This window comes from Zingiber officinale, chromosome 5B, assembly GCF_018446385.1.
Source record: "Zingiber officinale cultivar Zhangliang chromosome 5B, Zo_v1.1, whole genome shotgun sequence".
Classification (NCBI taxonomy): domain Eukaryota; kingdom Viridiplantae; phylum Streptophyta; class Magnoliopsida; order Zingiberales; family Zingiberaceae; genus Zingiber; species Zingiber officinale.
Genome location: NC_055995.1, coordinates 111,581,050 through 111,595,990, shown reverse-complemented (window position 1 = coordinate 111,595,990; position 14,941 = coordinate 111,581,050). Strand labels below are relative to the sequence as shown.

Below are 14,941 nucleotides of genomic sequence, written 5' to 3'. Positions count from 1 at the left end.
AGAAGTCAATGGGAAAGCAGGAATGATGGGTTTAGTGGAATACACTACATCGGGGTCCTGTTCTCTTGGTGGATACGCCTCGTTGTCGCGTATTTAAGCGGGAACTCGCTTTCGTCCTGAATTATTCACGTGCAGATTACATCGCTAAAATTCTCAATTATTTCAAATGTTGAATTTTTTTATTGATATCGCAAACTACCTTTCAAGATATTTGATAATCTAAAATATTGAAAAACATTAAAATTCAAAGAAAAGATCTCCATTTAATTTATGGGTAAAATAGAGAAAAATTCCCAATTCCATTTTTAATTTTGTATGCAGTTTCTCTATCTAAAAAACTTTATTTCCATTCCCTACATATAAAGTTTCCTTTGCTTTAACTCCTCTCATGTAAATATCATGACCTAATTACCCTCAGATTTTTTAGATATAAAAAGTCCAAGAATGAGTATAATTCTTCTTAAAGTCAACATTTTGTACTAGAATCGAGTATATTTTCTATCAAAATTATCTCTAATATTTTTTTAGGTATAAAAAAAATCTAACAACGAGTATAATTCCTGTTAAATTCAGTATTTTACATTAGAATCAAGTATATTTTCCGTTAAATTGAGCGTGAATTTTTCCTGCTTAATATAATTTCTCCTAAATTCAGTACCATTTAAACAAAATTTAGTATATTTTCATCAAATTGAGTACCATTTAAAGAAAATCGTATTTTCTATCAAAATTAATTCTTATATTTTTTTAGGTATAAATAGTCTAAAAACAAGTATAATTCCTATTAAATTCAGCACTTTAAACTAGAATCGAGTATATTTTCTATTAAATTGAGCACAACTTTTTTCTTAATATAATTCCTCCTAAATTCAGCACTATTTATCATTTAAAGAAAATCTATTATATTTTTCATCCAACTGAGTACCATTTAAAGAAAATCTAATATATTTTTTATCCAATTAAGATGAAAAAAAAATTATACTCAATTTGATAAAAAATATACCAGATTCTAAATTTAATGTACTGAATTTAAGATGAATTATATTGATTTTTGAACTTTTTATACTTAAAAATATTATGGATAATTAAATAAATATATTTGATTAAGGAGTAAAAATAAAAAATTTGAGAAATAGGAATTATATATAAAATTATGTTTGTCAATTGGGACCGTATGAAAATTTTCTCATTTATCAAACACCCCTGGTGAAAGGACGTTTCTTTTCTTTATTTATTCCTGTTATCGCAGTTGTGTTAACTGGTACAATTCTATATCTAACTCATGCATATTTGATCCTGTTATCTATTTATTTATTATTTTACTGTCTTATCACATAAATGTGTATTAATAATAATTATATATATATATAAAATGATTTTAATAAAATTTTACTAATTTTTATTAAACTAGTAAATATATATATATATATATATATATATAAATTTTGATTAAATTAAATTTAAATAAACTTTTTTAATTAAAAAGTTTTATTATTATTATTATAATACGTAGAATAGAAGTATTTTTAGAATAAAAATATAATTAAATGTTATAATTTATCTTTTTTTTAAAAAAATTCTTTACCATTTTTTATTCTTTCATCTAGAAAATTAAAGATGTCAGACGGATTAACAGTGACGGGATGAGTTGGCTCATGATGTGCTAATCATTTAGCGGGGCGGAGCGTGTCAACCCGTCAACATGACGGGTTGAAAAATTTCCAATATAACCCAATCCAAGGTGAATTGCGGGTTTGACGGACCAACCAGCGGACCCATCAATTATTTTTTTAAAAAAATTAAAAAATATTTTATATCCTCCTGAAAGATTTTATCAATTAAATATATCAATAAATATATATTTTAAATATAAATGGACACAAAAGTACTATTTTTTATTTCAAAATTATAATAAAAAAAGATAATAAAATGATATAAAACTTAGTTTATATGTGTTTTTAACTCGTGGGTCAATTCAAGTCTATTATGGGCCAATCCGTGTGGATCTCGGGTCTAGGTGGATCGACTCAGGACGAATTTGAGTTGATAAAATTTTAATTTAATTTATTTAAATTATTTGACGGGACGCACTAAATCCAATCCAAATAGGGACTCGATATTCGTAGTCAATCAAGAAAGATAGCTCATTTATTGCATTGCTTTCGTCAGCCGCCAACTCAACTTCCCGTTCCTTCGTCCTCTTCCTCCACTTCCACTCTCTCGCTCGCACGACGCACGTCGCACGTCGCACGCACGTTGCGTCGCACGCCGACATTCCTCTCGCTCGCTCGCTCGCTCGCTCTTCCCCTCGACGCACCAGTTCCTCTGCTGGAAGCCGGAAGCAGCTTCCGATCCTTAGCCGACGAAGAGAATGCACCGCTCGAGCGGCAGATCGGGACGCCGGAGAAGCCGACACACAATTAGGTGAGGCTTCCCCTTCCTCTCTCTTCATTTTATTAGGGTTGCACTTTGCATTTTACACGGCATTCGATTCCTCTGAGTTCTGATCAAAGGCCATGTTGCTTGAAAAAATATCTATGGTCTTTCAGATCCACTTCTTTGGACGCTTCTTTGCTTCTCTTTTTATAATCGTCAAATCGCATTTAAAAAAAGCACAATCTTTTTCGATTTCATCATATTCTGATCAGGTCTTTGCTTCATTTATCCGCCTTCCCTCTACACCAAATTGCAACTCTTACTTGTTTCTGAAGCTTAGTTTGGTAAATCCATCTGAGTTGGAGACAGATAATTCATTGCTTTATATAAACAAATTTGTAAAGTTTGCTTTTTAAGCATCCTGTGCTTCTTTTATAGAAAACGGAGGTCAAGATAAACATAATCATCTGGTCAAACCATTCTGCAGATTGCTGTTTCTTTGCTGGGACTCCTTATTCACTAGTTTTCATGTCTGATGGTTTCGATCCATAAGCCTGGATTTTCTTATTTAATTTTTCAGGTAGATTTTAATTGCAAAATTTGCTAATGCCTCAAGGGATTCATCTGATCCTCACATTAAATTTCCATCAGAAGAAAACCGGGTAAGTATTTTTGTTTTCAACTATAGCTTATGGTTCTATTGTGGAATATAGTTGCCCTGTAATCACATTTTTGCATGCTTGAATCTCAACAGTCTACCATTGGATTCCGGCAAAACTCATCCATGAAACCCAACAGTTATCTTGCAAAGGAGATATTAGATCACGAGGTATCAAAAGCTAAAGTGATGGAACACCACTCTCCCAGTTTGGTTGCAAGGCTGATGGGTCTGGATACTCTTCCATCTTCAGTGAGACACCAGAAACCTATTGATCGTTGTCATCTGAGAGCACTGGAGAGAGATATTTGCCACAATTCTGCACATTTGGAGTATCATCCACACAGGCGAAGCAGCAGTGAGGTTCTAGATTTCAAAGATGTATTTGAGGTGACAGAAACATCCAATGTTAATAGCCATAGGATCCATCATCATGTCAGGAGAATGCACCCTCCAACTGGTGTAGTGCTTGATGATGCTGAAATTTTTAATCATATACCTGATGTCCCAGATTCAAGCAAGGATATCTTCCTAGAACGTCTCCAAGATCACAATTTGCTATCCATGAAACATTTTCGAGAGCTTGATAACGCAATAACCACATCTCAAGGGGATAAGATTACGATATTAAAAGCATCTAAAAGTGCTAAGAATTGTGGCAATGGAGGCCGGCTTAAACCACCTGAATCAGAAAGGATCCGAGATTGGTGTTTTGATTGGCAGCAAGAAATTTTCAACTCTGTCAATACAAACTTTGTCAACCCACATATGCCATCTGCATCACAATACAAAGGCAACTGTGAATCTTGTGCAAGTCCTGCTCGCATTGTGATCCTAAAACCAAACAAAGGGAAGACTAGAAAGTTGGCAGAGGATAGTTTATTTACGGATGAGGATTTCCATTTTAACTTTAAAGTGTTCAGTGAAATTGCTGCTTCTAGAATTCGGGAGATGCATAATGAAGGGAAACAAAAGTTAGCATATCACACGGAGTTATCATGCCCGAAGGATTCAATTAAAATTACCCAGGAAAAGACAAGAAAGGCGAGGCAGACTAGAAGCAGCCGAATTAAACATTATTCTCTATCTGAAAGGATGCCCTTTGATGATAATGAAGAGTCAGAGGCAACTTTTTTATCTTCTGATAACTTCAGGGTTTGGATTGGCAACTGCAACTCTTCACCTTTATCTTCAACTGAATCTTCTGTGAGCAGGGAGGCACGAAGGCGCCTGGCTGAAAGATGGAAGGTCACTAGGAAGTTTCAGAACGAGGGACATGGTTCTCATAGCTCACAGACACTAAGTGAGCTCCTTGGTCTATCCTATGACAGGACTGTGAAGTTTACTGAGGATACTTCTGACATCACAAATGTTCTAGATAAAATTTTTGACAGCAATGAGGCACCTGGAAGCACAGACAATCTTTCTAGAATTGACAGTGAAGACAGAGTACGATATGTGAGCCTACAACCCTTTGTTGAGTACAATTCAAGTCTGAAGATAAATGACAGAGAACGAGATGTTGCCACAAATAACGATAGAATTGAAGATGTGACAATGAGACCATCTTGTATCTCTTTAGTTGCCAAAATGACTGAACCACAAACTGTGTCAGTTAGAAACATAAAGAATCAAATTCATCGATCTCAACTAGAGCATTTGGTTGCTAAGGAAAACATGCTACCTGAACAAGAAACTAATGTGAGCACAGAAGGATCAAGGAAGAGAGTTCACATGGCAAAAACAACAATACATCCTTCACCCATGGATTGTGCCAACTCTGATAGTCGACCAAAAAGTTGTGTCTCTATTCCTCAGCTTAGAGATGAGTCATGGGAGGAGAAACCAGCAACCTCTGCACTTGAACTGTCATTAGATAATGAAGGCTTGATTGGACAGATTCTAAATGCAGTAGCAAATCAGGTTTTCTTCTGTCACTGTATTTCTCCAGCAAAAATTTTTTTTTTTTGTTTTTACAAAGAAAATTATTAGTTTAATGAGATGATTGCTATGGCCAGAATTCACGTCTTTTAATGAGATTTTCGTGTATAACAATTAGATGCGCTTGCTTCAATATAAAAGATGAAGCAAAATGAATCTTTTTGACATATTGTTTTTTCCTTGAGAAATTACTTTCACGGCTTTCAATTGGTAACTGGTTGTAGATTAGAGTCACAAATTACTTTTATAGCTATCGAGCCTACTTTTAGCCATGCCTAGTGTTGCTAGGATCCATTTCATTTATCACATATTATCATCATTTAATTGATTATGTAGTTCGATCAAGTATGATTTGCTTCTATCCAAAGCATTGGTTTCTTACCTTTAAACATTCAGAATCACAAGGGTTTTACTTAATTACAATCTTCGGAGACTGATACATTAAAAGGTAGATTATGTTCTTGTTTTTTTGTCAATATGTTGCTTTGCGTTATATTATACTTGGTTTATTTTTGGGTTTCATTGTTAATAACAAGACCAAGAACATCACTTTGCAATACTTAAAAGAAAACTGCATCAACACAGGAAACTTCATTTGACAATCTTCCACTCGAGCCACTTCACTCTGAACCTGATATGGGTGTATTAGATACCCTAAGCACGGAGGAAAATGAACAGCCAAGCCCAGTCTCTGTTCTGGAGACTCCATCAGAAGATGAAGCATATAGCTCAGGATGCTTTGAAAGATTAAGTTCAGATCTCAAAGGCAAGCAAAGGAACTTGTCATTGTTTTCATGTCTTCATTTAAGACTATAAACTTTCTCATATTTGATCTTAAATTTCAGAGCTTAGGAGGAAACTTGAACTTCTGAAGTTGGAGTCAACAGATGTATATACTCAGAAAGCTGAGGTCCCACCTAATAAGAGATGTTGTGATCATGATATGGACCAAGAACTCGTAGACAGTGATGATAGAGACTTTGCATACATGCTTGACACTCTTCAGGAATCAGGCTTCCTTGGTATTATTGATAACAAGCTAGTGGATACCTTGGACCAAAATCTCTTTGATAAACTAGAGAAGAAGTACAACAAAGTAGTGTCATGGCCAAGATCCGAAAGAAGGCTACTGTTTGATCTTATAAGTTGCACCCTCACAGAAACGGTTGCTAGATCATGCAAGAATGTGCATAGCATGTCAGAGCTTTGCCCCCTGGCATTGGACTGCAATAGCGTGGCAAAAGCTGTGTGGCAAACTCTAGTCGAGGGAAGGAAATTGCTGGATTGCAGTGATAGAAACGAGTTCCTCGACAAAGAATGGCTTCTCTTGGTTTGTGAAGTTGATTTGATTGCAATCCGAATTGAAGGGATGGTAAATGATGTACTGTTGGAGGAACTTGTTTTTGATTTGTTTCACTAGGCAAAGGGCAGCAGAAAATTCACTGGTGTTCGATAGGCTCTACTCTCATGTACATCTTAGTATTTAAATTAGTTGATATGTGAAGATATCAAAAATGGTGCATGGAATTACCTAATTACAGAATATCGAGGATTACCGTAAGGAGATGGTAGAGATGACAGAGAAGTTACAAGAGCAAGAGCAAGTGGTCTTCTAGGATCAGAACACCAGCACTTACGCTCACATTATAGAATTGCTGATTGATGTCTCGCCCTTTTCTCCTCTGCGGAGTTTACTCCTTTACGTATTTGGTGATATCATTGCCTACAGCCAGACGACTGGCATCCATGGGAGTGTGGCCAATCATCTTCTAGTGATCACAAACACTACTGGAAAAAACTCTTTTAGCGACGGAATTATGCGTCGCTAATCGGTCGCTAATTGAGAATAGAGACCAATTAGTGACCGATTATTTCCATCGCTATAAAATGGGCCACTGATGTCGTTGAGCGAACGAGGTTAATTTTCGTCACTAAACTTAGTGATGAATATTAAAATTCTGTCGTAAGATTAGGGACGGAAAATTTAATTTCATCTCTAAAATTAGCGATGAAAGGTTAAATTCCATAGCTAATTTATAACGGAATTAAAATTCCGTCGCTATATTTGTTAACGGAAAATGTTGCTGCTAGTTAGTGACAGAAAATTAAAATTTCGCCTCTAATTAGTGATGGAAAATTAAAATTATGTTGCTAATTAACTTAAAAATTTCATCAACCCCTCCTGGTTTTCATATTTTCCTTATTTACATATAAAGTATTAATCAACACAATCACAAATGATAATTTTCATAACACATTCATATTATAGAACCAAACAACACAACATAACAAACAATACAAAAATTCATATATTCACATTATACACACAAACAACATAACAAACAATACAATCAAATCCAATCCAACAATGATGAATATTTAAGACATCTCAAATTTTACTAATAAATATCTGAATCTAATAAACCCAAATACATTATCAATGATAATAAAAACCTCCTAGCGAACATATTCAATCCCACCCCAAAACTAACTAGTAGTATCCAATCCTATAGAAAATATAATACGATAGGTTATTAATAAAATAAGGAAAAACTAGTCATACATCATTAGAATTATGACTAACAAATTAAATTTAAATTAAGTAAGGTCAACAATATAATAAAAAAAATGTTAGTGATAATATTCAGATTTATTCCCGAGCATCTCGAATCTCTAGAGTATCCTCCTGAGCAATCACATTCTTAGATGATATAGTGATGCTTTAATAATGGTATTACTAGTGTTTGGGAAACCATTCTAATCTCCCAAGCAATCCAAGTGCCCAAAATGCTACAGTATAGTACAACACTACTACAATGGTGCTACAATATTTCTGGAATCAAATGCTCACTGCTACAATAGCTACAGTGGTGCTACAGTGTTTCTGGAAACCATTCTTTTCTCGAGCAATCGTCCAAATGCTCACCGCTACAATAGTTGCCGTAATGCTACAGTGGTGCTTTCTTTGAACAATCCAAGTGTCTAAAATGCTATAGTACAATAGCTATAGAGTGCTATAGTGTTTCTAGATATCATTCGTTCTCTGAGCAATCCAAGTGCCCAAATGCTACAGTACAACACTGCTACATTAGCTATAATGTTGCTATAGTGTTTCTAGAAATCATATTAATCTCGTGAACACTCATGTTCTCATATGCTACAGTATCTCACTGTTATAGTAAGCTATAGTAAAATAAAGTTATGATGCTATGGAAATCAATCCGTTTTGTTGAGAAATATTATTAAGCTCCGACGAGTAATATTACAAGTTCTATCGAGCATTAGAGGCTCCAAAGTTTCTGGTTAACAATATGTGGCGATCGATGAATGGAGAAATAGGTGAAGGTTGTTGGATATGGCCCCCTAATCACTCCTCCAGAAAATAGCTAATGGGCTACATGGAGATTCCTTTCTAGAAGGCTATGTAAGGAGTGGAAGGAGGTAAGTCAGAGGTACGTTGGTCTTCTTATTCTCGCAAGTGGATGTGACTCTTCTCCACCAAGCTCTCTTCTTCTTCTTCTTCTTCTTCATTTGATCGGTGACTAACTTGAGTGTCGGAAGGGTTGTGCCAACAAGATGGCTCAAGCTCTAATTTGTGTTACATCTCAGGATACTAGATCTCACAAGTTGAAAGGCTGATCCAAGTTTTCTAGAGAGGAGGAGTCCGAGTGAGCGGAAAAAGATGCCATCAATTAGATAAGACAATAATTTTACAAGTTTTAAAAAAAGATACCTAAATACTAGTTTGGATATCTACTTATGATTATATATAGAATATATCATTATATGCAATGTTCATGAAAAAATGTAATACAGTTAGAGATGCATCTAATATAAATATTAATAGATCTATTTTAGAGGTTAATACACCTCCCAGTTAACTACGGATGAGTATCATGAGGATTTTGAGTCTTTTGAGAGTAAAAACCATGCAGTGTTTGACTCATTTGAGCCTTGATTTTTTGAATTTCCTGTCCAATTTGCTCATATCTCATTTGGAATTCTCAAGACTTTTTAAATTGTTTCTCTAATGTCAAGAGTCGATTCTTCAAATCTAGGTTTTCTTCTCTTAAGGCTTGTACTTTAGTAGATGATCCACTGGAACAACCCCTGGCGCTAAGAGCCATCACATGTGTTGGATCGTAAGCATTCGATAGAGGGGGGGGGGTGAATATTAATTAAAAAGAAATTATCGAGAATATGCAGCGGAATAAGAAATGCGAAAAAGAATGACACAAGTAGTTTTACTTGGTTCTGAGCCTGTGTAAACTCTTACTTCAAGGCACGCACACAAGGGTGCTTTTGATGGGCAATTCACTAGTAATTGAAATTGTTTACAACTTAAAGTACACGAAAAGCTAATGAAAGAAAACAATATTGACAAGAAAAAGAAAAATGAAAAGAGCGCGTTGTCGACTGCCTTCACAGCGTCGCAGAGCACCTAGAGCGAATCGTGAGTTGTTTTTGAGTTTCAACCTCTACCCTCCTTATAAAGGAGGTTCGGACGCCCGGAACCTTTAGGGCGCCCTGATTATGACGTAGCTGAGCCAACCGGGGAGTTCCACGTGGTGAAATGACGTTGAGGATAATTTTTCACCTCCGGCGCTGGATCCCTCCTAGGTGTCCGAACCCCATTTTTCTAGCAACTTCCTTCCTACAAGAAAACATTAGTCCGGAGGCAAACATATGATATATATCCGCAACACGGAGTATTAGTACAGTTTAAAATTAAACAGAATATTAATTAGATTTCGTCTCTCTGAGACTGGAATCTAGTCAAGATCTTGACTTAGAGTTCCGAAATGATTCTAAGTCGGATCGACATATAAGTTCCCTTCCCGGGAACGCGTCCTCACAGTCACTCCCCTCCAGTGACTTACCTTCACTTACCAGCCAGACGTCTAGTCAACCCTTTGACTAGTCTGGACTTCGTGCTAGCTATCCGATCAGCCCGTCGACCTAGCTAGACTTCGTGCCAAACGTCCGGTCAGCCCGTCGACCCGTTTGGACTTCGTGCCAGCTATCCGATCGACCCGTCGACCTAGCTGGGCTTCGTGCTAGACATCAGATCAGCCCGTCGACCTGTCTGGGCTTCTCCTGCACACTCGATCAGAGTGTTAGATAATAACGAAACTAACTTAACCTATTTTGTCATTCATCAAAACTTGAGTTAGACCGTTAGTGCTAACCGCACCAACAACCTCCCCGTTTTTGCTGCAATGACAACCTGGTTAAGTTAGTGATAAATATGCATGTAAGAAACAAGCATAAGGTTGTTAAGTTGGCTTTTAAATTTTGTTTTGTTTTTGTTTGTTTAACTAACTTAACCACCTAACCGTCCCCCTTTGACATTCATAAAAAAAAAATAACATAAAACAGCAAGGTAACTTAAAAAATGTAAGGTAAAAGAAATTTAGAAATGTAAGTCAGATTATCTTGGGGGAGTATAACATAGAAAAATGACTTAAGTTTTAACTTTATCTTTTTTAAAAAATAGCTACGCTTAATTTTTAAAAGATAATTGTAATTTTAACTTAATCTTTCACAAAGAGTTTTGCAATTTGGAAACATAATTTGCAAAGATAGTAAAAAAATTAGGTTAAGTTCAATTTACAAGTCAAGTTTTAAAACTAAGTAAAATCAAGTTTGAGTTTGAAAAACTTAACTAAGTAAAATTTAAATTTGACTTTGTAACCTTTTAGATAATTTTTCAAAAATATGTTTTGAAACTTTTTATCCAATTTTCAAACCAACTTTTTAAAACTAAGTTTGGAAGGTTTAAATTAGAAACCAAGTTTAGAAGGTGTCATTTTCAAGATTAAATTTGAAAAGTTTAAAATTTGAAAATAAAGCAAATTTTCAAAAATAATAAAACTAATTTTGAAATTTTTGAACACTTGGTTTTGACTTGATTAAAAAGGTATTAAGTAGAAAAATAATTAACCTCCCCCTGAACCCGACATTACAAAATCTGTTTAACCAGTTAGCTACTCACCGACTATTCAGATGATAGCAACTTTCACTTGGTTAGTCAAGTTAAGTCTAAGCATCGGTTAGTGTTTGACTAAACTGAATGACTTAACTTGATTAATATCTGTTTGATATTTAACGCCCAGACTTATGTCGATGCACTGAGATAAGCATCTTAAGTCAAGGCAATTCGCCTATGCATCTCACCCTTTCTATGTTTGGCAATCACAAACAAGGGAATCCTAAGCTGTTGGTGAGATGCTCAGTACTAGCCCTAGGGGAACATTCTTTCTAAGAGATTATTCTAGTCTAAGGCTAAAACTGTTTTGAAATTCTAAAAATAGGAAAATTTGAAAACATAAAAGCATTTTACCTTAGAATTTGAAAATAACTATTTTTGAAAATAATTTTAAAATTCTTAATCTATTAAACACATCCCTAATTTTCTATGTAGATTGCTAAGCTCACTGTCAGGGAGGGGTTTAGTAAATATGTCAACTAAATTAGACTTTGACTCAATGTACTTGAGTTCAATGTCTCCTTTAGTGACATGATCCCTGATAAAGTGATGCCTAATTTCAATGTGTTTGGTTCTGGAATGATGCACTGAATTTTTTATTAAATTAATTGAACTAATATTGTCAATTAATACTTTTACATTTGTAAGGCTTAAGTTGAAATCTTTTAAGGTGTGCATCATCCATAATAGTTGTGCAACGCATTCTCCTATGATTATATATTCTGACTCAGACGTAGATAGAGCAACACAGTGTTGCTTTCTACTAAACCACTAACAAGTGATGGACCTAGTAGTTGATATCCACCGCTTGTGCTTTTGCGGTCTAATTTACACCCAAGATAATCTGAGTCGAATACCCTATTAATTCAAAATTATTAGTTCTAGGATACCAAATACCTACATTTGTTGTTCCTTTAAGGTGTCTAAAGATTCTTTTGACTTGAGTTAAATGTGATTCTTTAGCACATGTTTGGTATCTAGAACACATACTAACTGCAAATAAGATATTGGGTCAACTTGCAGTTAAGTACAGTAGGCTACCTATGCCACTCCTATAGTATTTTAAGTCAACTGGTTTTCCATTGGCGTCGTCATCTAGGATTGTGTTTACTTCCATAGGTGTTTTTATTTCTTTAGTATTTTCCATTCCAAACTTTTTAAGTAATTCTTTAGTGTATTTTTGTTAATAAATATAATTACCTTCATTTGTTTGTTTGATTTGTAATCCTAAAAAGTAAGTTAATTTGCCTATTAGACTCATTTTAAATTCTTGTTCCATTAAGTTTGTGAATTCTTCTATAAATTCTGAATTAGTTGAGCCAAAAATTATATCATCTACATAAATTTGGGCTACAAATATGTCCTATTTTATTAATTTAACGAATAGGGTCGGGTCAATTTGACCCTGGTTAAACCCTTTGGATATTAGGTAAGAGGTTAGCCTTTCATACCATGCCCTAGGTGCTTGCTTAAGTCCATATAAGGCTTTCTTTAATTTAAATACATAGTCGGGATGTTCTAGACTTTCAAGCCCAAGTGGTTGTCTTACATACACTTCTTCTTTTATTAATCCATTTAGAAAGGCAGATTTAACGTCCATTTGATACAATCAACCCTTTATGGGCCGCATAACCGAGTAACATTCTAATGGACTCTAATCTAGCTACTGGGCATAAGTTTCATCATAGTCAAGTCCTTCAACTTGACTAAACCCCTTAGCGACTAGCTTAGCTTATTTCTAGTAATTTTCCAGTTTCACTTAGTTTATTTCTAAATACCCATTTTGTTTCTATTACTTTTTATTTTTGGGTGGTGGTACTAAGTCCCAAACTTTATTTCCTCAAATTGAGCTAGTTCCTCTTGCATAACTATGACCCATCTGGGTCAAGTAAGGATTCAGCTATGGTTTTAGGTTTGATTTTTAAAATTAAAGAAATTTGACTTAGGCTTCTAAAGGATGACCTAGTCTGAATCCTTAGGTCTGGATCACCAATTATCTGGTCAGTTGGATGATTTGGGTTGACTCTTATGGTTCTAAGAGGTTGATTTTCTTGAGTTCTTTCTTCCTCTTCATGATCTAAGTCTTGATTGGTTTCTTCTTGATTACTACTGCTATGAATGAACTCAATTGGCTGAAGTTGGGTTTGATCTAAGTTTGGTTTGGATTCCTCAAATTTTACATTGGTGGTTTCTTCAATTTTAATGTAACCTTATTATATATTCTGTATCCCCTGTTGAGTAAATATCCCACAAAAATTTCATTTTCTACTTTAGAAGTAAATTTTCCTAAATGTTCCCTTGTGTTTAAGATGAAGGTTGGGCACCAAAATACTTTAAAATATTTTATATTGGGTTGTTTATTATAATAAACTTCGAAAAAGGTTTTATTATGTACTTTATTTAGGGTTGTTCTATTTTGCATGTAGCAAACTGTACTAATAGCTTCTGCCCAAAAATATTTGGGAAGATTATATTTATTTAACATAGTTCTAGAGGCTTCAAGTAAAGTTCTATCTTTTCTTTCTACAATCCCATTTTGTTGAGGAGTTTTTGGGCATGAAAACTCGTGATGATAGCCATTTTCAAGACAAAATTTATTAAAGTTATGATTTTTAAATTCTCCTCCATTATCACTTCTAATTCTCTTAATTTTAAGATCTTTTTCGTTTTCAACTTGTTTACAAAAGTTTGTAAAATTTTTAAATGTTTCATCCTTATTTTTTAAGAACTTTACCCAAGTGAACCTAGAGTAGTCATCTATTATTACTAGACAATATAAACTACCGTTTATTGATTTGACCCCATGGGAGTCAAACAGGTCTAGATGCAAGAGTTCTAGTATTGAATTAGTTTGAGATTGATTAATTGGTTTGTGGGTAGATTTTGTTTGTTTGCCTTATTGACAAGCATTACATATGGTTGAGTCTAAGTTAGGTAATTTTGGTAAGCCTCTAACTAATCCATTTAATTTACTTATATTTATGAAATTTGTGTGTGACATTCGTCTATGCCATAACCAAGTTTCTTCTTTTTGTGTTAAATAACACTTAATTGAAGAAGTGGTTAAGTTAATTGCATAGATGTTGTCTTTTCTGAACCCTTTTAGGCTTATAGTAGGATTATCTAGGTGTTTGATTAAGCATTCCATGGATAAGAACCTAACTTTATACCTAGTGTCACACAATTGACTGATACTTAGGAGATTATACTTGAAATTTTCAACAAGTAAGACATTTTAATAATGAAATCAAATTTTAGCTCAATGTTACCTATACTAATTACCTTGAGTTTGCCATTGTTTCCAAAGGCAACTGTTCCTAAGCTTTTGTAAGTAAGTTGGGTGAATTTGGTATGATCTCCAGTCATATGTTTCAAGCAACCACTGTCCAAAATCCACTTGGTTTCCTACAATAGGTAGGAACTAGAATTAGTCTAAGTTCAGGTTGATAAGATTTTAGATTAGTTTTAAAATAAATCTTAAGTTAATTAAAAATTTTGAGTTAATAAATTTTCAAGTTAGTTTTAAAATCAATTTTTAAGTTAATAAATTTTTATAAGTTTTTTTAAAAGAATTTTTAAAAGATTTTTTAAAATAATTTTTAAAGTTTTAAAAAGAGCTTTTAAAATAATTTTTAAGGTTTTTAAAATAATTTTAAAAGTTTTTTTAAAAGAATTTTTTTAAAATAATTTTTAAAATTTTTAAAATAAATTTTAAAGTTTTTAAAATAATTTTTAAAGTTTTTTAAAAGAGTTTTTTAAAATAATTTTTAAAGTTTTTAAAAGAGTTTTAAAAATAATTTTTAACATTTTTAAAAGAGTTTTTAAAATAAATTTTAACGTTTTTAAAAGAGGTTTTAAAATAATTTTTAAAGTTTTTAAAAGTTTTTTAAAATAATTTTTAAAGTTTTTTTTTAAAAATAATTTTTAAGGTTTTTAAAATAATATAATTTTTAAAATGATTTTAAAAGAATTGTTAA

General features: G+C 33.6%; 2 protein-coding genes across 2 annotated transcripts in view; both read left to right on the top strand.

Annotated features, from left to right (window-relative positions):
* The first annotated feature begins 2,960 nt into the window (after positions 1–2,960).
* Positions 2,961–6,852, top strand: LOC121985358. The gene is made up of 4 exons (XM_042538758.1): positions 2,961–3,038; positions 3,131–4,957; positions 5,561–5,741; positions 5,821–6,852. Exons 2-4 carry the CDS (start codon positions 3,161–3,163, stop codon positions 6,393–6,395), a joined length of 2,553 nt encoding a protein of 850 aa, XP_042394692.1. The 5' UTR covers positions 2,961–3,038; positions 3,131–3,160; the 3' UTR covers positions 6,396–6,852.
* A 939-nt stretch (positions 6,853–7,791) lies between these two features.
* LOC121986920 overlaps positions 7,792–14,941 on the top strand; it is a 13,782-nt gene continuing 6,632 nt past the window's right edge. Inside the window, exon 1 of the mRNA XM_042540845.1 lies at positions 7,792–7,917. Coding sequence (XP_042396779.1) covers positions 7,792–7,917 — 126 coding nt within the window. The remainder of the gene's footprint in view (positions 7,918–14,941) is intronic.

Excerpts from the sequence above, each read along its gene's own strand:
- LOC121985358 (XM_042538758.1), top strand. The coding sequence starts at position 3,161 with ATGAAACCCAACAGTTATCTTGCAAAGGAGATATTAGATCACGAGGTA. Across the intron at positions 4,958-5,560 it reads TAAATGCAGTAGCAAATCAG|GAAACTTCATTTGACAATCT; the intron begins GTTTTCTTCTGT and ends GCATCAACACAG. Across the intron at positions 5,742-5,820 it reads ATTAAGTTCAGATCTCAAAG|AGCTTAGGAGGAAACTTGAA; the intron begins GCAAGCAAAGGA and ends CTTAAATTTCAG.